Here is a 25,732-nt window from a genome sequence, read left to right on the forward strand (position 1 = left end):
AAAATAGCACTCAACACCCCATGCCTGGGAGCTAGTGTTGGATGGGCACTTGGTGGAGTGAAACGGGCTTAGCTCAGTGAGAAAGTCCTGGTTTGGGTCCTGGCTCCCACACCTGGCCTTGACCTCACCAAGGTTTTCAACCTCTGTAGATCCCTGTGACCTTATCTCAAAAGTACGGGTCACAGCACTTCACAGGTTGGTTCTGAGAATTAGATGAGGTCATGTATATAAAGAATTTCTCCTACACACAAAACATGTGCAGTCAATGTTAGGCATCATCATCATCATTATTATTTTGAGATGGAGGCCCGCTTTGTCACCCAGGCTGGAGTGCAGTGGCACCATCTCAGCTTATTGCAACCTCTGCCTCCAGGGTTCAAGCAATTTTCCTGCCTCACCCTCCCAAGTAGCTGGGGTTATAGGTGCCTGCTATCATGCCCAGCTAATTTTTGTATTTTTAGTAGAGATGGGGTTTCATCATGTTGGCCTGCTTTGGCCTTCCAAAGTGCTGGGATTACAGGTGTAAGCCACCACGCCTGGCCATCTTTATTATTTAAAACACCCACTGGGCACACACAAGGTACTCAGAAAGGTCGATATTAGGGAGTGGATCTGGCTGGGAGATTTTGATAAAGTTTAGTCTATTCAGGTCTAAGTTACATAAGGTAAGACTCACACCTTTTGGGTGTACAGTTCCATGAGTTTTGACAAATGTAGATACAGTTGGCCCTTGAACAACATGGCCTTGAATTGCACAGGTCCACTTATCCATAGATTTTTTTCAGTACATATATTGGAACATTTTCTGGAGATTTGTGACAATTTACTGCATAGCCTAGAAATATTGAAAAAAATCAAGAATTTAGGTATTTCATGAATGCATAAAATGTGTTAATTGACTGTTTATGTTATTGTTAGGGCTTCTGATCAACAGTAGGCTATTTGTAGTTAAGTTTTGGGGGAGTCAAAAGTTGTATGTGGACTTTTAACTGTGCAGGAGGTGGGTGCCCCTAACCCTCATGTTGTTCAAAGGTCAACTGTAGTCATGTAACCACCATGTCAGTGCAGACTATTTCCAACTTGGGAGGATTTTGTCATTCAGGATCCTCTGGTTTGCAGAGAGCCCCACCTCCAATGGTGGGGGATCTCAAGGCCTGGACCGTGCCCCATAGGGAGGGACTTTCAGGGTCCACCCAATGACAGCATCCCAGCCTGTACACTGGGGCTGTTACCAGCCAGGGGTTGGGGGTGGGCTCCTGTGACCTTCCAGCCTGCTCCTCATTGGCTCTGGAGAAGGGAGAGATGGAATCTGCAGGGTGCCCTTTGTCAGTCCTTGGGCTGGGCAATGCTGCCAGACAGAGGCTGAGAACCCACTAGAACTGAGAGCTGAGACGCAACTCACGTTTGTGTAAGGTACCCAGAGAGCCAGGTCTAGTGAGGTTTGGCCTAAAATGAGGGTCCTATGTCTCCGCTTGCCATAGGCCACCTGCAGGGGTGTGTGAGGGCCCTTGCCCCGGGAGGCTCATTGCCTGGCACATAAGAAGCATTAAGATGGGCCCCTGGAGGGGGTGGTTTGAGGATCCTGGAAGGCTCCCCGCACCTGCCCCTAGTCACAGAACCTGGAGTTCCACCATCAGGGAGTCTTTTACTCATGCAGACTTGATTTGGTGCCACATTCCTTTGGGTTAAACATTATTTCTTCAGTGTCCTCTTTTAAAAGAAAACTCCTGCTCTGCATATAAAACCCTTGGATAAGCAATGGCACATAGACTTAAATTGTGTCTACCTCTCTGACCAATAGGGAAGAAGCTATCTAGAGAGCTGCATTAAGAAGGATTCTGAGGTCACCTCTGGCTCAGTTGGAAAGAATGCGATAATCAATGCTGTGTTTCCCAAATGCCCCACTTTGCACTACTTCATGATGGCTTCTGATGCTTGAAGCCTACATTCGTCCCTGAGGAAGTTACCCAGGTGACTGTGTACCAGGTTTGCACGAAGCTAAATTTTTCCATCTGAAAAAGAATTTCTGATATTATGCCCTTGTGGTAGCTTATTGAACCTACAATAGATCAGGTCTCCAGGTACAGATGCTCCTTGACTTACGATGGAGTTACACCCTGATAAACCCATTTTAAGTTAAGAATATCATTAAGTAGAAAATGCATTTGATCCACCTAACCTACAGACCATCAATGCCTAGCCTACCTTAAATATGCTCAGAACACTTACAAGGCTGGGCGTAGTGGCTCACACCTGTAATCCCAGCACTTTGGGAGGCCCAGGTGGGTGGATCATGAGGCTAGGAGTTTGAGACCAGCCTGGCCAACATGGTGAAATCCTGTCTCTACTAAAAATACAAAAATTGGCCAGGCGCGGTGGCTCATGCCTATAATCCCAGTACTTTGGGAGGCCAAGGTGGGCAGATCATGAGATCAGGAGTTCGAGACCAGCCTGGCCAACATGGTGAAACCCTGTCTCTACTAAAAATAGAAGAATTAGCTGGGTGCAGTGGCGACAGAGTGAGACTCTGTCTCAAAAAAAAAAAAAAGAAAAAAATTAGTCGGGCATGGTGGTGCACACCTGTAATTCCAGCTACTCAGGAGGCTAAGGTGGGAGACTCACTTAAACCCAGGAGGCCTAGGTTGCAGTGAGCTGAGATTGCACCATTGCACTCCAGCCTGGGTGACATAGTAAGACTCTTTCCAAAAACCAAAAAAAAAATCCCACTTACATTAGCCTACCCTTGGACAAAATCATCTAACACAAAGCCTATTTTATAATAAAGTATCTCATGTAGTTTATTGAATACTGTACTGAAAGTAAAAAACAAAATGGTTGTTTGTCTACTCAAAGTATGGTTTCTACTAAATGTGTATCGCCTTTGCACCATCGTGAAGTTAAGTAATCGTAAGTCAAATCATCATCAATTGGGGACGCCTGTACTCACACCCTTGTGTCATCTCCTCCTACGTGGACTCGGTGTAGCTACATGATTTGTTTTGGCCAATAGGACCTTGGCAAACAGGAAGCCAGCAGAGGCTTGAAAATGCCTGTCAGTGTGTTGGAGCTTGCTCACTTGTCCTTTGCTATTTAGGAAGTCCAGGTTGTCCTGCTGGAGAGGCCACCTGGAGGGGAACTGAGGCCCCCGACCGACAGCCTAGGTGAACGTGGACATGAATGAGCCTGTCTTGGCCCATGTAGTACCAGATGAGCCTTGAGATGACTTTAGCTGCATGAGTTGACCCCAGGTGAGAAAAGCCCAAATTGCGGAATTCTGTGCAAATTGTTGTTATTTTAACCTACTAAATTTTGGAGTTAAAAATATTTTGGATTACAATAGATAACTGATATAGTCCTATTTTTCTTTCCTTTATGAATTGAATATAGTAGCAGATGATAGGTTTAATAAAAGTGTTAATGTCTGTTCTTGGCAAAATCAAAATGTGATAACACTTTGTTAGATCCACAGTTTTTTGACGGGGGCAGATTTTACTTCTTAGAAAACATAAGTGTCTTGGAACTACTGAATTGTGGAGATCTGAGGGAGGTGTTGCTGTGCAGTCTGGGGTCTTCATCCGTCATCAGCACGTTAGTTAGTGTGACCTAGATTATCAGAGTGAGAAATAGTTAAGGCTGGAGGATGGAGGTGTGGGAGCTCTCAGTGTTCTGTGAGCCAACTTCATTTTCCAGATGAAGAAACAGAAACCTAGAAAGTGACAGTGAGCCCGAGAGCACACCTGGTGGCAGTAGGGCCATGCCGTTCATTGGAGCAAGCCAAGACTGGCTGTCTGGATGGGATATTGGGGACGGGCAGGGGCTAAGTGTAGGAACATTGAGAGGCAGCCCCCTCTTGGGCCTGGTGGTTTGACAGGCACCCGTAGAAGGAACTGTGGGAAATTGGGGATGGTCTACCCAAGGACACCAACCCTTTGGGGAGCACTCACAAGGGGGGTGGTAGGTAGTGATATCAGAGACCCAGCAAGGACCTTTTACTGCTGGGGCTGGTGGGGTCCTGCCAGGCCTGTCTCTGGCGAGGCTGCTGGGAATGTGCATATATAACTCTGAATGTGCATGCACGTGTGGGGAGAGAGGTAGAGTGAGCATCTGAGATGGAGGAGGGAGACAGAGACAGAGGAAGGAATGGGCTGAGAGATGTTAGAAGTTTCTGGTAGGTCTTCCTTTGGGGTTCTTGCAGTTTATTCAAACTTGAATCCACAAAGTCATGGCTGGTCATGGGCGCAGATTCTGCCCCAACACTGCGCTCCTTGGGCCTTTGATAAATATTCAGTAGTGAGATTGCAAAGTGCCACATGCCAGGGGACAGAGCCTGAGGCTCTTGGGAGGGACGACCAGCCAGTAGGATGGGATTGGGTAGGGAACCATGGGAATGTCAGAATTCACTTTGTCCTACTTGGCCTGTTTTTTTTTTTTTTTTTGTATCTGAACCTTGTATGTTGAATGAATATTCAGATAAAAAACTTGACTTCCTCACTGAGTTGCATTCTGAAAACGGAGTCCTATTCTGATAGAGGCAGGCCTCAAGATAGCACGCAAGCATGCTGAATGCAGCTGGGGTCTTTTTAAGATTTCCTCCCAAAAATATTAGAGTATGGGCAGGGGGTGGGGGAGGGAGGAGCCACTTTCTAATGAAATATTAGCGATGAGGCAGAAATAAACTGCAAAACATAAACACAGAAGCCAAAAATACAGTCACCTTGGCAGTGGGATATCCCTCTCACCCTGTGACTCGCTGGCAGTAGTTCTGGGTTTTGTGTTCCAAGATAGTGCCCCATCCGCCACCCCCACTCCTTCTCTCAGCAAAGCTCCTCAGTCCTCGCATCTCTCCCCAGTCCTATACTCATAACTGGTGTCTTCCTTGGCAAGAATTTGTGACCCCTTTCTATCTGTGAATATGCATACAATTCCTGGTGCCCCTCCCCTGCCCGCCTCCCCCTTCTCTCAGGGCCCCAAGCCTGTTGGGGGCCACGCAGTCCTCCCTTGCACACTGCCATGCCAGCTTCAGGCTTGTTTTCAAATCTGGCGACTGAACAACACTGGGATGCTGACCTGATGTTAACGATGGAAGCTCAGAGGTGGAGCCGGGTCCGTGGGGGCCCAGCACAAGGCCTGGGACCCTAGCAGAGTGCTCCCCGCCCTACAGGGTGGCAGGATTTCTGTCTCAACACAGGCTGGCTTACTTCAGGCAGGGGACATTTGGGGAGTTAAGTGTTGAAGCCAGAAGCAATTCCCATCAAGTGGAGCTCCTGGGCCCTGGAGGAGGCTGACAGGATGAGGCAGTTTGAGAGCCCCTTTCCAGGCGGGATCCCTGTGCTGTATTTTCTCTGTAAGGCAAAGTGGTATTGTGGGAACAGCTCAAGTCCTGGGTTCAAGTCTCAGCTCTACTGTTCCTCACTGTGAGGCTTTGGGCAGGTCTCAAAACCTCCAGAGCTTCTGGTTCCCCGTCTAGGGGACGGAGATGAGAAAAAGAGCCTGCACCACGGTGTTGCTGGGAGATTTGCCGGGCAGAGAGTTGGCCTTCAGGGTCTGGGGGCCAGGTGGTCACTGGGAGCTGTTAGAGACTGGGGGTCCTGATTCAGGAGACTGAGGGGCAGGCAAAGACCTGGGGCAGGACCAGGGCTATGGCTGGGAGCGGTTGGAGTCCCGGGCTCTGGGCCGCAGGGCACCCAGTGAGGCCACAGGAGGGGACAGGAGAAAGCCAGCATCACTCACTTGTCGACTCTGCCCCACACTGTCCTGGGAAGGTTTTGGGTAAAACCTGAGACAACTTTGGTTCTCATGACAGAAGACTTACATGTTCACTATAGGAAATATTATCCAAAGCAAGAAAGGAGGAAACAGCCAGGACCCCACACTCAGAGGCAGCCCCTGTTAACCCCTTGGTGGGGAGCCTTCCAGACTGGCTGGCCATATTGAGACAGAGCTCATAGAGGGGCTGTCACAAAATCCAGCACCATAGGGAAGGGGGTCTTCTTTTATAGGTGAGGAGATGGAGACTCAAAAGGTCGTGAATCTTGTTGAAGACCCCATGGCCCTTAAGTGCCCTGACTTGGTCATTACACATTCTACACATGCAGCAGTGTTTCACAGGCACCTATAAATAGGTACAAATATAATGTATCAGAAACATTTAAAAAACTAAAAACTGTTTTTAAAAGTTTTAAAAAAAAGATCCCATGGGGAGAGAGTGGTGGTGGCCTTCTGGTCTCTGAACCCAAAGTGCGTGTTCTCTCTTCATCTCTGCCCTGGAAATATCTGTGACACTCCCTTGTGGCCTTGCCTCCAGCCACAAGAAAGCCACTTGCAAGATCCAGTGGTTTCCTGACATCAAACAGCCAGGAAGCAAGATAGGCTGGGCCCTCCCCAGGTGCAGGGCTCTGTACAAGGCGCAGGAGGGCTGCTTGAAAAGTAGCCCAAGCTCTGTCTTTCTAAAGTTCCGGCCAGTGCTGCCCGATATGCCTTTGTTGGGGCCACGCAGATGTGGATGGCTCAGCAGAATGCTGTCTATGCCTGGGCACAGATGACCCCCTGGCCTCAGCTACTGGGGTATGGCCAGGGGCCCTCAGGTGGGCATCAGGCAAGATGGTAGACCAGCCTGGAAGCACAGCCCTTCTCTTTGGAGGTGGCTCGGTACTGGAAGCAGCCAGGGTCTAAGGAACAGGTGGAGAGGCTGACTGCAGGAGCAGGGCTGCTGGTCCCACCTGAGGCTTAGTGGTCCTCGTGGTCCTCAGGCTGGAGATTCAGTTTTAAAACCTCAGCACGTATGCGCAGTGGGTCTCAGGAATGAATGTCAGGGGAGGCCCCATGCTTCCTGAGCACTTAACCTCACCCACCTCGGTGCTGGAGTTTCCTTATGGGTCATCCCTTGTGGTCTCCACAGCAGCCCTGTGATAGAGACAGTTGTGAGCCTGGTATGTACTTGTAGAAACTGAGGCCTGAGACAGAGTCCTGTCTGTGACAGAGCTGGTGAGGGCGGAACTGGGTGTTGTCCCAGAACCCAGCTAACTCGGGGTCCTCAACCCCGTCCCCTGCCGCTGGAAGAGCAGCTTGGGGCTGTGCCTATTTGGAGGGCAGCATGAGGGTCAAATCCTCCCATGTAAAGGTCAGCAGGCCCCTCTCTCCCTGCAGACAGACAGTGCACAAGCCAGGCTTTGAGGGATGGCAGATGGCTTTCCCAGATGGCAGAGGACACAGCCCAGCTGTGCAGGGGGTTGTGTGAGGACAGGAATGATGGGGGGCAATGGTTAGGGGGTAATGGAGGTATCTGATTGGTTAAAGAGCTGCATCTGATATGAAGGGGATAGAGAGCTACAGTAGGTGCTTGAGGCTGGGAGTGACGTGATGACAGTGGTAGTTGTGATGTGATCCAGTGGGACAGCCTGGAGGCAGTTACACCAGCTGGGAGAGTATAAGGCTGTCTGGGAAGCCCTTCACACCACTCTGCTTTTGCCCTTGCTGTTCCTTTGGCCTGGTGTTTACTCCCCATCTTGTTCACTCAGCAAACTTGCCCTCCCGGGAGCCAGCCAAGCATCACCTTCCTGGAGCTACCTTCCCCCACCCCCTTCAGGGATGTCAGTCTGTCCTAACACCCCTGTGGCACTTACCATGGTGTCTCATGAAGAGTCCATTTGCAAAATAGAATTTTACAGGGCTTTTAATTACAGTGTTTTTGATACCCGATTTAATATTTAAATTGAAATCATCCCGCTATGTTTTGGCCTGAGATCTCATAGTTGGATTCTCATGAATTAAATACCCATGTGATGCATGTCCACAAGATAAGACTGATGACAGCTGCGTAGGGATGGGCAGAGGAGGGCTCAGGACAGGCACACCGGGTGTGGGGTGCAGGGGATGTTTCACGTCGGCCCTGGTTGGTCCCACTGATGAACTTCCGGGTCATACCACCCGTCTTCCTGTTGCAGGGTCAGCTCCTGGAACTCTTCTTGTTCATTAACCCAGAATGTCCTCAGTGTGGTGTCTGTGCCATTCAGGACCCTCCCAGACTAGGTCTGTGGAGAGAGAGCAAGAGGCAGGGAGCCAAGGGTTGATTGGAGCCATGGGCTCGTGTGGGTGTCCCTAGCACCAGCTCCCACTTCTCCAAGGCCAAGGCATTCCTGTGGCCACCTCCCAGCGGTCAGCACCTTGGGCACAGACATCCTGGGCTCTGTGGGGGAGGATTGTGCGCCTGCTGGAAGTCAGGCTAGTCACCCTGCGCCTGACCCTTCTGGAGCATTCCTCTCTGCAGAGGAGATGGCTGCTGATTGATTGAGGTCCAGATGGAGCTGTTAAAGATAACAATGAAGTCAGAGAAGCTGCCCTGCCTAATGAAGCAGGCAGGCCTGCGCCTGGGAGGGACAGGTCTGTGGGGCAGCAGTAATGAAAAGCCAGAGACAGACCACCCTGGGTGCCCAAGACCTCCTCCCTTGCCTGAACTTGGGCAGTTGTCCATCTGTGCATGGTAACAAGGTATAAAGTCTCATTCCCTGGACCCAAGGACTGCGGAGACTGATGTGCCAGGGCTGGAACAAGGGGTCCTGGAAGGCCACGTGTCTTCACTCATTCTTTCATAACATGTATACACCAACATGGGTGAGCATCCATGATGATGAGTGTGAATATTATGGCAGCTGGGGCTATCTGCATGGCCTCCCAGGGCCCCTAAACACAGCATGTACATTATTTCCTGGAGTGTGTATGTTTCTGAGGCCTGCTGTCCCCACCGCAGCTCAGTAAAGGGTTTGGAGAGACTCATATTTGCATTTCAGTGCCGGGGAGGGGAGGAATGGGGATCAGGATGGGTTTGTAGTTTGTTTACTCTTACCCTGCTACAGTCACGCACACTCGGGTTTTCGTTTTGTTTTGTTTTGTTTTTAGTGAGATTGACTTTAAGTTCAAATTCAAAAGCTCATCAAAATTTGATGGTCAGTATTTTGCCTTCCCTGGGCCAGGAGCTGGCTTGGTACAATATAAAAAGGTGGGATAGAGGGGGCGCTCTGCTGGCCTCATCACAGCAGCTTGGCCTCAGCTGAGACGCTCTGGGTGACCTCTGGATCCTGTGCTCTGTGGGGGAGACCTGGGAGATGCCTTTCTGTGACCTATGGATTCCTTGGGAAAAGACTTTGAGCAAATTCGGTCCCCGGGAGGAATTGTTCATTCAGTGTCTTGTGTGTTTATCTCTCTTTACTGCTCTGAAGTCAGGGATTCAATTTCAACTGCTTTCAAGATTAGTTACCCTTGAAATTTTGCCATGCATACTTAACTTAGCAAAGTCTAAAGTTAATCAATAACTTAACCCAGTTTACTAATTCTTTTTGTACAAATGTAAGTCTGTCATTGAAGATTTTGTACTTACAAAGTAAGAAGTAATTAGGGATTTTAGACTTCAAAGGTCTTAAAAAGTCTCTGGAAGGACTTTGTCTCCTCTCTTCTGACACGCAAGTCTTTGCTCTCTGTGCTGCGGCTGCCTGTTCTGAGCGGAACATTTAGCCTCTGGGGGTGTCCCGGCATCCTGGGCAGCTCCCATGTACCTCCCCTCCAGGCTGCAGTGGGTGGTCCTGGCTTGTCCTCTCCCAGAGCTCCTTGGAGCCCCTTTTAGCATTGGCCTTCTCTTTTCCTTTATTTCCTGGAAGGAGCATTTTCTTAGGCAGGTTCCTGCACACCTCCCCGCCCAGGACCTGGCTAGCTGCAGCTGGCACATGCAGACGGTCACACAGCAGAATGTTTTAATGCTGTGCAGTTTGCCCTCCTGACAAAGGTGGGTCTGCAGAAGGCTAGTTACAGCTGCAGGTTTTGAGGCTTTCACTGGCATTTATTTCGGCATAGCTTGAAACAGCTGATCTGTCAGGGGAAGCACCAGCAAGTTAGCCTGCAGCACCCCAGCAGGATGGCACGTCCGGCCCTGGGGAGGAGTGGGGCCATTCTACTCTGGCTAGCCAGCTTCCCAGCATCTAGGGGAAGAGTGAAACTGCAGCTGTCTGACTAGGGTGCTGCCCCAGCCCTGTGCCTGCGTTCTTACATTGCCAAAGAGCAGGGTGTCTGGGAGAAGCCAGTGCCAGCTGTTGCCCCAGCCCCAGTTGGAGACTCTGGAGTCCGCAGCTAGATTAACCACTGGATAGGTCCTGGGAGAAAGTTGTGGCCAACTCTACCAGGCACAGAGGTTGGAGGAGGGAGGGGGCGGTGCCCAGGGTGGGTGGCAGTGGCTGAGTCCATTCCCAGAGACGAGGCTGGGCTCCTGAAGGCAGGGGGACAGGGGTACTTCTCCTTACAAGGCTGATTCTGGCAGCTGTTTGATTTGTTTTTAATTGAGATATAATTCACATACAAAACTCACCACATAAAATTCAGTGGTTTATAGTATTCACAAGATTGTGCACCCGTCACCACTATTCAATTCCCGAACATTTTTATCACCCTGGGAAGAAACTCCTATTCATTAGCACTTACTCCCTAGGTCCACTCCCAGTAAAGCCCTTTACTTTTTCACTGCTCTTTGCTGCAAGTTGCCAGCAGTACAGACTTGAGTGGGAGTCACAGAGTCCAGGAACCTCAGGGCTGGAATGTGGTGGAGACAAGGAGCTCAGGCACTGGTGACAGGGACTTGCTGGCTGTGTGGTTTTGGGAAGATGCTTAACCTCTCTGTGTTTTGGTTTTCTCTGCTGTTAAATATTTCCCACCTCATTGGGTTGTTTAATAAGATAAAATTAGATGCTGTCTAAGTAATAACAGCTACACTTGTTAGGACCTTTGCCTGTGTTATTCTAATTTAATCCTCATTAATCCTGGGAAGTATGAGTTATTATTATCCCTATCTAATACATAAGGAAAACCAAGCACCCGAGAAGTTCAGTAACTTGTTCAAGATTGCACGACTATGAATCAGTTTTTAGTTGCAAAGCATGGAAAACCTGATCCTGTCTTGTTTACAGAGAAGGGAAATTATGACCAGAATGGGAAGTCCAGGGGCCCGGCAGGCAGATTTGGCAGCCCATGGACCCCGTCAAGGACGGAGGGAGGTTCCTTTGGTGGTGGCTGCATCTGTGTGCTGGTGGCGAGGTGGCAGCTGCAGGTGTGGCCTCACGCCCCTGTGCGTCCACCCTCTTCTCAGGGTACTCACTTAAAAGGCAGGGTGTTTCCTCCCAGAAGCCCCAGGCCGACTTCCCCTCATGTCCCATCAGTCAGGACTGTGGGTCACAAACCCACTCCCACGTTCCTCATTGGCAGCAGGAGGAGGCTTGCCACGATTGGCTTAGATTGCTTGGGATCTACCCCAAGTTATCGGGAGGGATCACACCCCAAATGTAAAAATTGGGGTTTAGTTAAGAAGCAGGAAATAGATTTTGAGTGGACACAGCAGTATCTTGGCAGCATCTACCAAGACCAGCAGGGACCTGAGCTGAGGTCTGAACCAGCTCTCTGAGGTCCGAACCAGCCCTCTGAGGTCCGAACCAGCCCTCTGAGGTCCGAACCAGCCCTCTGAGGTCCATGGCCGCTGCACTTCAGCACAGCTACTCAGCCTCTACAACACCCAGCATGTAGCAAGTGTTCGTTGAATCTCGTGTCGATTCATAAATTCTAGTTCTCACCCCACACCCTTGACTTTTTCTGACCTTCTGTTCCTCTTCTAGAACTCAGTTAAGTGGTTGCCTGGCCTCTGCTTGAGCTTTACTTGTGGGAAACTTAGTGCCTTACTCAGCATTTTATTCCCTTCTTTGACCATTAAGTGCCATGGCTACTTTTTGGATGAATTAGAAAAAATCTGCTTTAGATGCAAAAATTCAAAAAAAGGGGCCCGTTCTAGGCAGTGCAGCCCTTCATGGCTAGGAAAAATGCCTTTGTGGTAAGAAAATAGCACGCTTACCTCTGGTTAAGTGCAGCCCTGCTTGGGAGATGTCCCTCAAGGCTGGTGCCTTTGTGCAGTGCACAAACCACACAACTGTTTTGGGATGTCTCTTCCATTAAGGAATGCTGCAGAAGGGTTTTTAATGTGCTCGAGCCTCTGCCCTCCTGGGCACTGGCAGAGAGTGGAAGGTTTGTGCCCGAATTACCCAGGTTTGGAGGGCATGGTGGCCAAGTGTCCCGCTTCCTGCCTGGAGATGGTGTATCTCTCTCTCATGAGAGGGTTCAGCTGAAGAAGGATGAACCTTCACCTTCCCGACACTTACCTCCTCTTCCCTCTCCCCTCGCCAGGGACAGGTGGTGAGTTTTTGGGATGTGAAAGATTCTGTTCAGGAGGGAACCAACTGGCCTGGAATGGCCTCGGCCCTTTCTTTAGCTTCAATCCAGGCAGCACTAGCTGTGCCGTGGCCTCTAAAGACTGAACTGTCACAAGGCTGTTCATGATGAAATTGGGGAAGTCTAAACCCAGGGCTTCCAGAGGCCCAGGCAGGTAGACTCTTGTCCTTGAAACTGGAGAGAATCTTGACATTGACCCATTGAGTTTTAGAATGGAGACTGGGCTTCCCTGTAGAATACAGGAAGGCTCAAGCTGTGGTCATATGGCCTCTCAAGTTCTTCTAGGTTATTCTGAAAGTTCCCTGGGGTGAGCAGACAGCTTGGGTGGGAAACTGGGGCCAGAAGGTCTCCTTTACCTCTGGCAGCACCGGCCCTCACGTTTCCTATCACTAAGTTTTCCTGAAGGTTCCCTTTGCCAAGTTCCTGTCTGGTGGGAATTTTTAGCTTTGATTAACAAGCCCAGAGAAGCAAAACATAAAGGAAATGTATTTGCTGACATTATACAAAGGTGGGGGCTCTGCTTGTCTCATTGTGTAAGCACACGGTCTTTTTTTCAGCAGCAGTTGGAACGATTTTATGATGATGATGGTCACGATATGAATAAACAAAATAACATCCATAACGTATTGGGTGCTTGCCATGAGCCAGATTTTACAGATACAGATGCTCACCCAGTGGCATGCATCTAGGACGTGGTCATGGTGGGATTTGAGCTCAGGCTTTCCTGACTTTGAACTAGTACATCTAACATATCTCTTACCAATATGTGCCTCTCCTACCTGGATCTTCGAATTTGAGACAGAATTATGGTTTTTGGGATAGAGCTTTGCAGACCAAAGAATACGCCACACAGTCTCATGAGCCTGTAGACAGAGACAGCCAGGAGCTGCCCTGTGATGGTGACTCCTGACCTCCTCCAGCTATTTGCTCATCTGTGAAATGGGGATTTACATTCACACCTGTCTCGTAGTTAGAGATGATGCCTTGGTGGCACTGGGCACTTGCAGGTGTGCAGGCTTGGAGTCAGAGAGCTCTGAGTCCCCCTGGGTGGCATCCTGACTAAGGAAGCGGGCTTCTTTCTTACCCTTCTAGGCTTAATTTTGTCACCCACAGAATGGGAATAATGATAGTAATTCACAGCAACCTTCCTTACAGGGTAGGATCCCATGAGATACCCCTGTAAGGCTTAGTTTGCATGAAATACACATTCAGTGAGTGCTGACTATGATAAGTTTCCCAATAGAGTGCTAGGTTTGTATGTTTCTAGTGGTTTTGAGTTAATAATTTGAGTTTGAATAAACTTGCAAAAGGGCCTAAAAGTAAACCAAAAAATGCATGAATATCTGACCCCATGAAGGAATTTGGAAAATGGTGGGTGGGGGGTGGTGTTTATTTCAGAGTTTCACTGGCTCCTGTGTTCATTGATAAAGAGTGACGGGGGCCCTGAGAATACCAATTCTCACTTCATGGAGGGAGAAGGGGGCATAGAGGGAGGTGAGGCAGTGTCCCCAGGCTCACGAACATCCACACCTCCACTTTCTTCATCCCCCTCAGGAGCTGTTTTATTTTTCTTCTGTTCCTCTAAGAGCAGAAGCCGAAGAGCCAACTCTGGCTTTGCTCCTGTTCCAAAGCCGTCCTGGTTCTAGGAGATGTGCCCCTTGGCCTACAGCCCACGTATGACTGCCTGGCCTGCCCCCTCCACTCATCCCAATGCTAAGGCCAACCTGGGGCCTAAGCAGAAAGCCCAGTGCCCTTGTCCCCAACAGGAGCATGCGCGCTCACACACACACACACACACCCGCCTTTCGGGAGGGCTCAGAGCTTGTGCTTATAGTACAAAGGGTCACAGGATGGCATCTGACATCAGCATTTCAGCCCGCCATTCCTGTCTGGATTGAGAACCATGGAAAGATGTCAAGGCTGTTACATCTTGCCCCTCCCATATGGCATTGGGATCTCAGCAAGTCTGAAGGACAAAGCAAAATGGGCGTGTCAGGGTCCTTTAAGTGATCCTGCCTCTCTGCAGGGACATGCCCTACTGTTTCTCAGACATGCAGGGGCCCAGCAGCGGATGGAGGACACCCCCACCGCCTCCTCTGAGGCCCTGGGTTCACAGAGCGGCTACAAATTCTAGGAGCTGTCAGCTGATGACCAGAGGGCCCTGTACCTGAGACCTAGCTGGAGCCCATCCCAGAGTGGGAGCCGCTCAGCTGGTGGCTGGACATCTGTTTTGTCATCTGCGAGGGGGCCAGTGGGTGCCTGCTGAAATTCTGACTCCTCCAAGGGCTTTTTAGTCTACTCGGCTGACCAGCCTCAGTCCCAGAGAAGCCTGCTGTTTGAGAGCCCTTCACCCACCCTGAGACCCAGGTCCAAAACCTACCCAAACTTTCAGAGTCCACATGTGTAGGTTTCAGTGAACTCGTATCCTTATTGGTTTGTTCATTCATCTGCCAAATATGTGTGGAGCACCTACCAGGTATGGGCCAGGTGCTCTGATGGACAGTGGAAGAAAAACATTGACCTGCCCTCCTGGAGCTTCCATGTAACTGGCACGTTGAAATCACAATTATTTTATTATGGAAAGTTTTAAACATACAAAAGCAGAGCAAATATTATATTGAAGCCTCATGAATCTGTTACCAGTTTTAGTCATTATCAACTTGTGGCCAACCTTGTTTAATCCCCACCCCTTCCCTCTCCTGTTACTCTGGTACAAATCCCAGAAACGCTATTGTTTCGTCTGTACATTTGAGAATGTATCCCTAGAGGACAAGGGCTTTTTTTAAAATTATGTAACTATACTATTAATAATAATCCCTTAGCATTACCAATGTCTGGTCAGCATTTACATTTCTAATTGGCTCATAAATGCAACATTTTTTGATTGTTTGAGTTAGGATCCACTAAAGGTCCATCCATTGCATTTACTGGAGTTGATGTGTTTTAAGTCTCTTCTAAACTGTCGCAGTTGGTCTCTGGGGCAGTCAGGATAGCCTGGGAACTCATTATCAATGCAAATTGTCAGCCAGCCTCAGACCTACTGGATGAGAAACTCTGGGGGTGAGACCATTAATCTGTGTTTTAACAAGCCCTCGGGGGGTTCTCATGCACAGCAGAGCTGAGACCTTCTAGTCCATAGGTTTGCCCTCCTTTCCTGTAGATTTTCCTTGTGATTATCTTTAGGAGAAACCTGTCTCTCTTGTCGAGTTTCCCCCATCTGGGTTTTCCAGTTGATCACCAGGAACTGATGCACAAGTTCCTCTCTCATCTGCACCGGGGGAGCTGAGAAGGCTCTTCTCTCTTAAAAGAGGGGACTGACTTTTAGAGGTGGAGGTCCCTGAAGGGTGATGCAGAATTTGCCTGCTGTAGAAGCAGGATGCATGCTAGGCAGGGGAACAGCATGTGCAGTGCCCAGAGGCTGAATCAAGCACAGATGCTCCAAGGCCTGTGGATAGGTTTGGTATGACCAGGGATGTGGGGCAGTAGAGAGAGAAGAGACTGCAGAGGAAGGTGGGGTGGACTTTGAAGGTGAGGTGGACTTAGAAGTGTGCTGGACTTTATTGCATGGGAGATGGGCATCAGGGGAAGACCTTAACAAGGTTGAGTTAGGTGAGCAGACCTTGATTTTGACCAGATGGCTTTGTCTGCATCTGCAGTCATGGCTTTGACTGCAGGGTGAGTGTAGCTGGGGGAGGGGGCAGGCCCAGGACAGGGAGACTGAAAGTTCAGGAGGATCTGGACCAAGGCTGTAGTGGTGACTTAGCAGAGGAGCCAGCAAATGCAAGAGATGCTAATTAGAAGGAATGACAGGACTTGGGGGTAGAACGAGAAAGGAGGAAGTCTAGGGACTCTTCCATCTGGGAGCAGTGGTGGTTTTACTGGCAAAAGGGGTATCTGAGGAGAGAGGCAGACCTGGGTGGTTTGAGAGCTGATCCCACATTGTTGGAGGTCACTCAGCATAGCATGTATGTTACTAATATCCAACTCAAGAGAGTTGATGCCTCAGTTGGGAAAGAACTCAGTGGTGCTCTTAGTCACTGAGTCCACTTTCGGGTACACATAAAAAATCCATCCATTCATCCATCCATCCTCTCATCTATCCATCCATCCATCTATCCACTCACCTACCCATCCATCCGTCCATCCATCCACTCACCCACCCACCCACCTATCCATCCATCCACCCACCATCCACCCATCCATCCATCCAACATTGAGTGCCTGTGACATGTCAGGAGCTAAGGAATTAGAGATGAAGTAAGACTTGGCCCTACCCCAACAAGCAGAGTCCATGAGAAGGAAGCCAGGAGGACAGAAACATCTTAGTACCATGTGTAGGGCAATCTGGTAGAGTCTCTTCAAATGCTGGATGCTGGAGGGAAGGGCTGCAAGGTTGAGGAGTGTAATTCATGAAAATTAGTAGTTAAACTGTTGGTCAAGCAAGTATGTCTTCACCTCTCCCAACAGTTGCCTGAACATGTAGAGACACAATTGGAGGCCCACGAACCAGTGCATGAACTTGCAGTTAGGAGAGAGACTGTGAACCACCCCTATTGACAGTCTGGGATTGCAGGGACTCGGGGCTTTTCCTGTCTTGGGAAACTCAGCTGCCCCAGCTCGCTCTCCCTGGGGCATCTCATCTCTTGGATTATTCAGGGAGGTAGGAGGGGTAACAAGAAGATGCTGCCCCGTGTCAGGATGGGCCTGGTGCTGCCCCCAACTTGGCCTGGGCTTGATGCTATGGTCTCTGCCATGGTAAATGCTCATTTCCATAATTATTATTTAGCATTTGCAGAGTGATTATTTTACACTCAGTGTTCTTTGTAGTGAGAGGGTCTCCTGGTTCATGCCAATAAAATTTCCATTTACTCTGGACATCCACCATGGTGATTAAAAACAGCACATAAATTATTTACTGAAATGGAAGTTCAGCTTACGGTAATAATGCATTAGTTCAGCTAGCCATGAAGCCTGTTATAGGGTAATAAAAGATTTTTTATTTTCCTTCTGAAAAGATATTTGCCAGTAACCTACATATGACCTTGAGCTGATCAGTTTTCAAAGATGACACTGCAGGCAGGCATATAAGGAGAGAAAGAGAGAGAGCTTTTTTTTTTTTAAATAGCCTGATTTTAGGCAATCGTCAGCAAAGGCCTGTCATCTGACAGCCAGCAGGGAAAAAGAAATGAGAATATATCTATGTTGTATTTTTTAAAATCGTAAGTACCAGACCTTAAAACTCCTTTTGAAATTGGGCATTTATTTGCTGGATACATAAATCGGAAAGCTAACAAGAAGGACTGTTTAGAGAAAGTAGCATGTCACTATTGTTGAGACCATCTGTCACATTTCCTCAGAGGCTGGAACCTTGTAGAATAAAGTCAGCCCTGTGGTTCTGTCTTCATCTCTAAACATGTATTTATGGAGCAGAATTGATTTTATGTATCTCAGAGAGTCTACGATTCTGCTCACGGCCATTTGCTGACTAATGTCTTTGGCAGAGGAGAACAGCAAGCAAGTTCATGAATTATGGCTCTCTTTGAGGTTTTCTTATCAAGACTATTTTTTATTTTAAGAATGTCTGCTTTGATTAAAGCCATTAGAGCTGGGATCACATAAAAATGTGTCTGAATTTTATATGTGTTGCATTTTAGAGCAGGAACCCAGATGAAGCCTGCATTTTAATCCTTATACCATTAAGACTAGCGGTGAGGATTAACCTAACAAACTAAACTAGTTCCTCCTCAATTGCCTGGTCTGGGGTTGTAAGAAATCCTGGGGCAGGAAACTTGTTGGCCAGGATTTGATACTTTTATTTATTTGCCCTCTACATTGTTGCAAAAATATTTTCATTTCTTTATATACCCTTCTTTCTGGCAAAAGTTGTTTAATGTGTTGGGTTAGGGTGTTCCAGGATTGTGAGTTAATCTATAACCACCCTCATCACCTTATTTTTATGTTCACCAAAGTTAAAAAAGATCGTCTGCACACTAGCTCTACAAGACTGAAGTGATGTTAAATTATCTAATACATAACTAATAGCAAAGGAGACATGATGATTAATTTTTGTTTGTTCCTAAGAAAGCTCTTCTGTTTGTTTCCCAGAAAGGTCTGTTCTCCAGAAAGGTCTCTTCCCCTTCCGCTTAACCATAGTTTTGTGGCTAGTTTGCATTCTTGAAAGGGTCAGTGTTGCCCGGGCACAGGGGCTCACGCCTGTAATCCCAGCACTTTGGGAGGCCAAGGCCGGCGGCGGATCACGACATCAGGAGATCGAGACCTTCCTGGCCAACACAGTGAAACCCCATCTCTACTAAAAATACAAAAAAAAAAAAAAAAAAATTAGCCAGGCATGTTGGCAGGCGCTTGTAGTCCCAGCTACTTGGGAGGCTGAGGCAGGAGAATGTCGTGAACCCGGGAGGCGGAGCTTGCAGTCAGCCAAGATCATGCCACTGCACTCCAGCCTGGGCGACAGAGCGAGACTCCATATCAAAAAAAAAAAAAAAAAAAGAAAGGGTCAGTGTTTCTCTGATTCCTTGATGTGAAAACATCGAATCTCTCTGTATTATGGGATTTCCGGGTAACTTAGTGCTTGAAGTGGAAGATGCTTTGAGTAGGCCTTTATTTAATCTACTTCGAACGATGCGGTAGGTATTTCTTAAAACTCCTAGCTCCTTTAGCTCTGTCCTTGATCACATTTCCTGAGAGAGCATTTTCCTTAACCTGTCTTTTAGTAGTCTTCCTTCTCTACCTCCACAGAAGGGTCTGGATTTTCTTTTCTTCAGCTTCCTTTCTTTCTCCCAAGCCTCGACTATAGGAAACTCTATTTGTGTTGAGGTGTTGACTTAGCCTTTCTCTTCTGTTCCTAATGTGTCCAAGTCAACCCGTGGGGACGGAACTGGACTATCCCCTGGGTGAGAGTAGTCCCGAGGGAGATGTTGTTGTATTAGCTTTATAGAAGCAGCGGAGGCAGGGCCACACTTAATGGCATTTGGGATTCCTTACTGTAGATAATGGCCTCTGTATAATTGATAGCCAGGACACACAGCCTACACTTGGTATGTATAGGGCATTCCATACATCAATTCTCTCCTATTGTCCGTTAGCTTATATCTGTCAGATATTCATAGATTAATAGATAATATTCTGTTGATCCTTTGTATTTTATTTCTGATCATTTACCTACTGAATGAAAGATCTCAAGCCTTGTTGGGACACATCAGAATTAAACTCCCCATTCTCCTCGGGGTGAGATAGGCTTTTCCATTTTTTTTCCCCTGAGAATTTTTGAGCATCATTTTGACATCCTAAGTAGTGAAGTAGAGAAACAGTAGCATGTCTCTACTGGCTGTGTATATTTCTGTGCTCTACTGATGAACATTAGCTGGTGAATTATCTTTCATTTGGAATATACAGATATACAGATGTGGGTGTGCACCATGTGCAGGTATCTCTGAAAATGTTACCCCTCAATACCTTCTGTGCAGATCAGTTTTCAATCATTGCACAGTGTAGCTGAATTTTAACTTCTGATGGAAAAAGTCCATGAAGTTCAGCTGCCTCTAGGCCTGGCTGAGTGATCAGCAAGTCAAATGATTTGTTTAATACTAGCCTGGTTGCCGTGGGGTTGAGGGGAGGTACAGGAGAACCAAAAAATCCTTGCTTCTTGCCCTCAAAGTATCCTAGAGTCCCCTGGGGACCCAAGACATGTGTTCCATGTGTGGCCCAACCTTGGCTATTTTGCAAATCAGTGAGAAGACCCAGGGCTCTGAGAAGGACTGAGTGATGGGATAATTAGGACCAAGCAGCAGCGGGGTGGATAGTTTGTCTGCAGATAATAGCTTGTTTGCTAATTGCCAACACCAGATTTTCTGGGCAATTAGACATTTGGTTTCTTTCAGGACCGTCTGTGCAAATGTGGACACATGGCTGCAGGCCTTCCAGGTAGCAGGTGGAGAGGGTGGCTCCTGGTGCTGATGGCATTTCTCCGCAGGCTGCCCAACGGCTGTGGGCAGGGAGGACCTCTCACCAACAGGTGGAAGGACCATCTGGCTGGAACCCCTAGTGGGGAGGCGGAGTTCCCCCTGCATTCATGGAAGGGGTTCCCTTGTGCTGGGAGATTAGCAAAGATTGTGGAGATCAGCAGGCTGGTCTAGGAACTGAGCTGACTTCTCCATTCTCTTTTTCAAGAGCAATTAGCGCCCACGGCTAATAGCAATTCTGTTAGTTGTGGGTGCTAATAGAAATCAGAAATAGCTTCCCCTCCCAGATGAGCAAGTTGATTTAAACTTTTCAATAAAGTTTTTTTAAAAAGTATGTATAACATAAAATTTGCCATTTAAACCATTTTAAGTGTATGATTCAGTGGCATGAATAATATTCACATTGTTGTGCAACCATCACCACTATCTGTTTACAAAACTTTTCACTACCCCAAAGAGAAATTCTGTACTCATTAAGCAAGAACTCTCCATTTCTCCCTTCCTCCCACCCCTGGTCACCTCTCATCTACTTTCTGTCTCTATGAATTTGCCTATTCTAGAGATTTCCTATAAGTGGAATGATGCAATATTTGTCCTTTTGCATCCACGTATTTTACTTAGCATATTTTCTAGGTTCACGCATGTTGTAGCATGTATAAGAATGTTCTTCCTTTTTACAATGAAATACTATTTCATTGTATGGATATACCACATTTTGTTTATCCCTTCATGTTTTTTTTTTTTTTTTTTTTTTTTTGAGATGGAGTCTTGCTCTGTCAGCAGGCTGGAGTGCAGTGGTGCAATCTCGGCTCACTGCAACCTCCGCCTCCTGGGTTCAAGTGATTCTCCTGTCTCAGCCTCCCGAGTAACTGGGACTACAGGCACGTGCCACCACGCCTGGCTAATTTTTGTATTTTTAAGTAGAGATGGAGTTTCACCATGTTGGCCAGGCTGGTCTTGAGCTCCTGACCTCAAGTGATCTGCCCACCTTGGCCTCCCAAAGTGCTGGGATTATAGGCATGAGCCACCGCGCCCAGCCTATCCCTTCATCTGTTGTTGGACACTTGAAGTGTTTCCACCCTTCTGTTATTGTGAATAATGCTGCATGAACATTTGCATATAAGTATTTCCTTGAGTCCCTGTTTTCAGTTTTTTGGGTAGATACCTAGGAGTGGAATTGCTGATCATATGGTAATTCTGTACTTGACTTTTTGAGGAACTGCCAAACTCTTTTCCACAGCAGTTGTCCCGTTTTACATTCCCACTAGCAATGCTCAAGGATTCCAATTTCTTCACATCCTTGACACACTTGTTATTTTCCTTTCTTAAAAAACTATAGCCATCCTAGTCAGTGTGAAGCCATATCTCACTGGTTTTGATTTGCATTTCTCTACAGACTAATGATGTTGAACATCTTTTCATGTACTTGTTGATATATCTTTTGTGTATTTTCTTTGGAGAAATGTCTATTCAAGTCCTTTACCCAGCGAGTTGGATTTTTGCCTCTGTAATTACTGGACTGTGCCTCTCTCTCCCCAAGATAGGAATTGAGCCTCATCAGGCAGAGAGAGGCTGTGAGCTTGCAGAGAGTGGGAGGTGGCTGTGCAGATTTGAGGCTTCGCATTCCCTCTTGCATGATTCATTTCATTCCTACAGCCTGTTTGGTACCCACTGTAATGATGCTACCTGAGTTCTCATCAAGTAGAAAAGGAAATCAGCAAGAGCCTGGGATTAACCCAAAGTGATTTAGCAGAAGAGGCAGATGGAACCATTCCACCTGCTCCCCTAGAAGCAGACAGGCTTTTCTCAGACACCTCAAACCTTCTGGTTTCCTTGACCACAAGTATTGCCTTGGAAAATTACCCACTTCTTCCTAGCAGGTTTCAGTACGTATGTACTAAATGGAGCAGGATGTGCAGAGCACCGAGGGTGGTGCTGGGTTGTTGCAGGTGCCCAGCGCCCAGCCTTCGTCTCTGCGGTGGGAGCATGCAGTCCTCACTGAGCTTCTCTGTGCCCTGCCAGCCCTAGGCAGCAGGTAGGGAGAGCACTGTAGCGCTTTCCAATGCTGGCCAGGGAGAGTGTTTTTTCTCCCGGGGGGCCCATTCCTGGGGTAGAGCCACTGGGCTCTGGGAAGACTTCAGAAAAATGCTAGGCCTGAATGATGGTGAGTGCAGGGGAACAGACAAAATGGTGTTCCTGCTGCTTAGCTGTTGGCCCTTTGCCTGTTTGACCTCGTGGCTGTTGGGTCCCATCTGCAGGGGCTAGAAATGCTGATCTGTCTGCGTTTTTGCTGTGGTTTTTATGATTGAAAAAGGTCCCAAACCTTCAGTATCACTGAAGAGAGATGAATTCACATGCCCTGGCAGGGGGAGGGAGGAGCTGGTGCATCTGCTAGGCAAGGACGCTCTTTCTGAAGCTTCGTCACATCCTACATTCCTAGGATAGGGGTTGCTCTTCCTTGGGGGAGGTACCCCTCACCCCTTTGGGAACCCGAGGGCTGTAGATACTCTTCCAAGAAAATGGACACAAAAATTTGACATAATTTCAGGTGGCTGCAGGTCCTGCTAGTCCATCATGGAGCCTAGCCTCTGGCTCCACAGACACACAGCCAGGAGCTGGGGCTTTCGGGGACTGACCAGCATCTCCAACTAAGCTGGGTTGAGTGGCACAGAGTGAGAGGCCTGGTGGCGACTGAGAGGAAAGGAGCATCTCATTTGGTCGAATTCTAAATACCAAATGCAAGGAGGTGCTGGAACGGATGCTCCTGCCTTCCTGGCTGGGGCTAGGCCTTGCCCATTTCGTGAGCTGGCTTTGCAGAGGCCACAGTGCCTGGAGGAGTTAAGGCCATGCAGCCCTCATTTCTTCCCCGTGGGTCAGCCCGTGCCACTTCTAAGGAGGCGACTTTGTTTTTCCTTTCAGAAACGGCTCCCACATCTGCATATTCATCTCCAGCCCGGAGTCTTGGGGACACAGGAATAACACCTCTGTCCCCCTCCCATATTGTGGTAAGAAGTGTGTGTGTGTGTGTGTGTGCGCGCGAGCACACGTGCGTACTGACTTCCTTTGCATTCTGGGTCGGATCTCACAGTTCAGGCTGCTGGACAGCCCCTCACATTCACTGGTTGGAGATGAAGTTGACCTGGTCCAGGCCACAGGAGCCCTGCCAAGCCCCTTCCCCCACTCCGGGCCTGGGAAGGCTTTCTGTGCTGTGGCTAGTGCTTCTGGAGCAGGGGCCTGGGTGGGTCACAGAAGAAGGTGAGATGGGAGCAGCCCTTTAAAGATTCAGGGTCAGAGCCTGTGAGGCGTCCTCTTGAGAGGAAGCCGCTGACTCTGGCTAGTGAATCGGTGAAATCCATGGACTCCATTGACTGCGGTTGTCTGCGGTGTCCAAAAGCCCCTGGCAGTATAATCGCTTCTGGAACAGCTTGCCTGGTAGAGAAGCCCTGAGCAAGGCTTCATATGCATTGAGTGGGGCTGGAGACGGGGCTGTTGCTCCCACCCTGCCCTGTATGAGGAAAGATGGATGTTAGGAGGCAGCCGTTTAGAGGGGTATGCACATAGATGCACAGGCAGCCAACCTGAGTGAGTGTCTGGAAGACAGGGCAGCATTGCATGAGCTGTGCAGACGCACAAAGAAGACCCAAGAACTGCGGAGTCACCGCTAGGTAGGGGTGCCAGCCTGTCCTGGTTTCCTGGAACTGTCCGGCCTTTACACTGCAAGTCCTGCACCCTGGGAACTCCTTTAGTCCTGGGCAAACTGGGAGGGTTGGTTCCTTAGGGCCAGGTTCTGTGGTTTTCAGGCTTTGCACCCTGAAGTTGTCCTGTAAGAGCTTCAGGGCTGTGGGGGAGGGGAGCGGTGTGAGGAGAGGCCAGGCAGGTGGCATTCTCACCCCTCCCCTCCAACATTTGTTGGTTTTATAATTTGGAGTTCTGTGGGAGTTAAAAAAAAAGTGTAAACTGCTTTAAAAAAAGAGAGAGGCCGGGCGTGGTGGCTCACGCCTGTGATCCCAGCACTTTGGGAGGCCGAGGTCAGGAGATCGAGACCATCCTGGCTAACACAGTGAAACCCGTCTCTACTAAAAAATACAAGAAATTAGCTGGGTGTGGTGGCGAGCGCCTATAGTCCCACCTACTTGGGAGGCTGAGGCAGGAGAAGGGCATGAACCCAGGAGGCAGAGCTTGCAGTGAGCCGAGATTGCGCCACTGCACTCCAGCCTGGGCAACAGAGTGAGACTCCGTCTCAAAAAAAAAAAAAAAAAAGAGAGAAAGCCTTGGAAACCTGAAATGGCCTGACCAAGTGATCAAGATGAGGCAAGGCCCTGGGCCCTGACAGTCACAGTGGGTCATGTGGCTGGCCTGGTGGGATTGGGCACGGTCCTGGGATGCCCAGCCCTGCTCACATGCATGAAATGCCCGCACAGATGGAGCAGTCACCTGGGTGTACAGAGGGCACAGCTGGCGAAATGCTCCTGGCAGTGGCCAGAGGTCTGCACAGGGTCTTGCGGAAGGCAGCAGGGCTTGGAAGAAGATTGTATCTGCTCAGGAACTACTGGGCGACCAGCCCTGATGATAGAATTTCTGTAACTAGCCGTGTGCAGACACGGTCAATAGAGAGGAGTGGGCAAGCTGCAGGCTTTATCCAGTCAGCCTGGCCCTCCACTCAGGGATGCCCCCATTTCTCCCTGAGCCATTCAGGCGGGGGCCCAGGCTGGGCTGCCTTCTCCCCAGGGCTCTCCAGGTAGTAGACTTGAGTTGGAATATACAATGTCCTTCTGTCTGCAGGGGGTTCACAACTAGGCAAGGTGAGACCCCCCAGGGGTGTCTTCCTGAAAGCCAGGCCCACCCCTCTACACCCCCCATGCCTCACTGTATATCTGCAGAACGACACTGATTCCAACGTCTCAGAACAGCAGTCATTTCTTGTGGTGGTGGCCGTCGACTTTGGGACCACATCCAGTGGCTATGCCTACAGCTTCACCAAGGAGCCGGAATGCATCCATGTGATGAGGTGAGTCCTGTGGGTGGGAGGGCCACGTGGCTGGTGCCAACCACTGCACCTGTGGAGACTCTGGGCAATGAGCCAGTGATTGGCACTTAGGAAGAGGGCCCTGGATTCTGTTCCAGCTCGGCTCAAGCTCACCATGCCACTTGGGACAAGCCATTTCTGATCTCTGGGCTCTAGGCTCCTGGTTTGAAAAGACATTGATTTGATTCTGATTTAGTTGGTCTGGGGAGGGGCCTGAGCAGTATGTTTGAAGCCTGGCCCGGGTGAATCCAGCTTGTGGCCTGGGTGAGAGGCGCAGACCTGTAGTGTCTGTGATGGAGGGATCCAGGTGCCAGCTTGGCCACTTATTGTGTGATTTTAGGCAATTGCTGAACCTGCTAAACCCCAGTTTCCTCATCTGTGAAATGGGGATCCTGACAATACCTCCCTCACAAGGTGTGTGTGCAAATGAAAGGAGATTGTCCATTAAATGCTTAGTGTGTAGTAAAATGAAAGC

At 48.8% G+C, this 25,732-nt stretch overlaps 2 protein-coding genes across 3 annotated transcripts in view; one reads left to right on the forward strand and one right to left on the reverse strand.

Moving 5' to 3' along the window:
• ENO4 (enolase 4) overlaps positions 1-25,732 on the reverse strand; it is a 412,386-nt gene that overhangs the window by 260,771 nt on the left and 125,883 nt on the right. The window lies entirely within an intron of this gene.
• HSPA12A (heat shock protein family A (Hsp70) member 12A) overlaps positions 1-25,732 on the forward strand; it is a 180,873-nt gene that overhangs the window by 119,926 nt on the left and 35,215 nt on the right. For both annotated transcript variants that reach the window (XM_055247928.2, XM_055247917.2), the window contains 2 exons: positions 23,151-23,236; positions 25,112-25,239. In XM_055247928.2, the coding sequence (XP_055103903.1) occupies positions 23,151-23,236; positions 25,112-25,239 (214 nt within the window). The remainder of the gene's footprint in view (positions 1-23,150; positions 23,237-25,111; positions 25,240-25,732) is intronic.

The sequence above is a fragment of the Symphalangus syndactylus genome, chromosome 2 (assembly GCF_028878055.3).
Source record: "Symphalangus syndactylus isolate Jambi chromosome 2, NHGRI_mSymSyn1-v2.1_pri, whole genome shotgun sequence".
In the NCBI taxonomy this organism is placed as follows: domain Eukaryota; kingdom Metazoa; phylum Chordata; class Mammalia; order Primates; family Hylobatidae; genus Symphalangus; species Symphalangus syndactylus.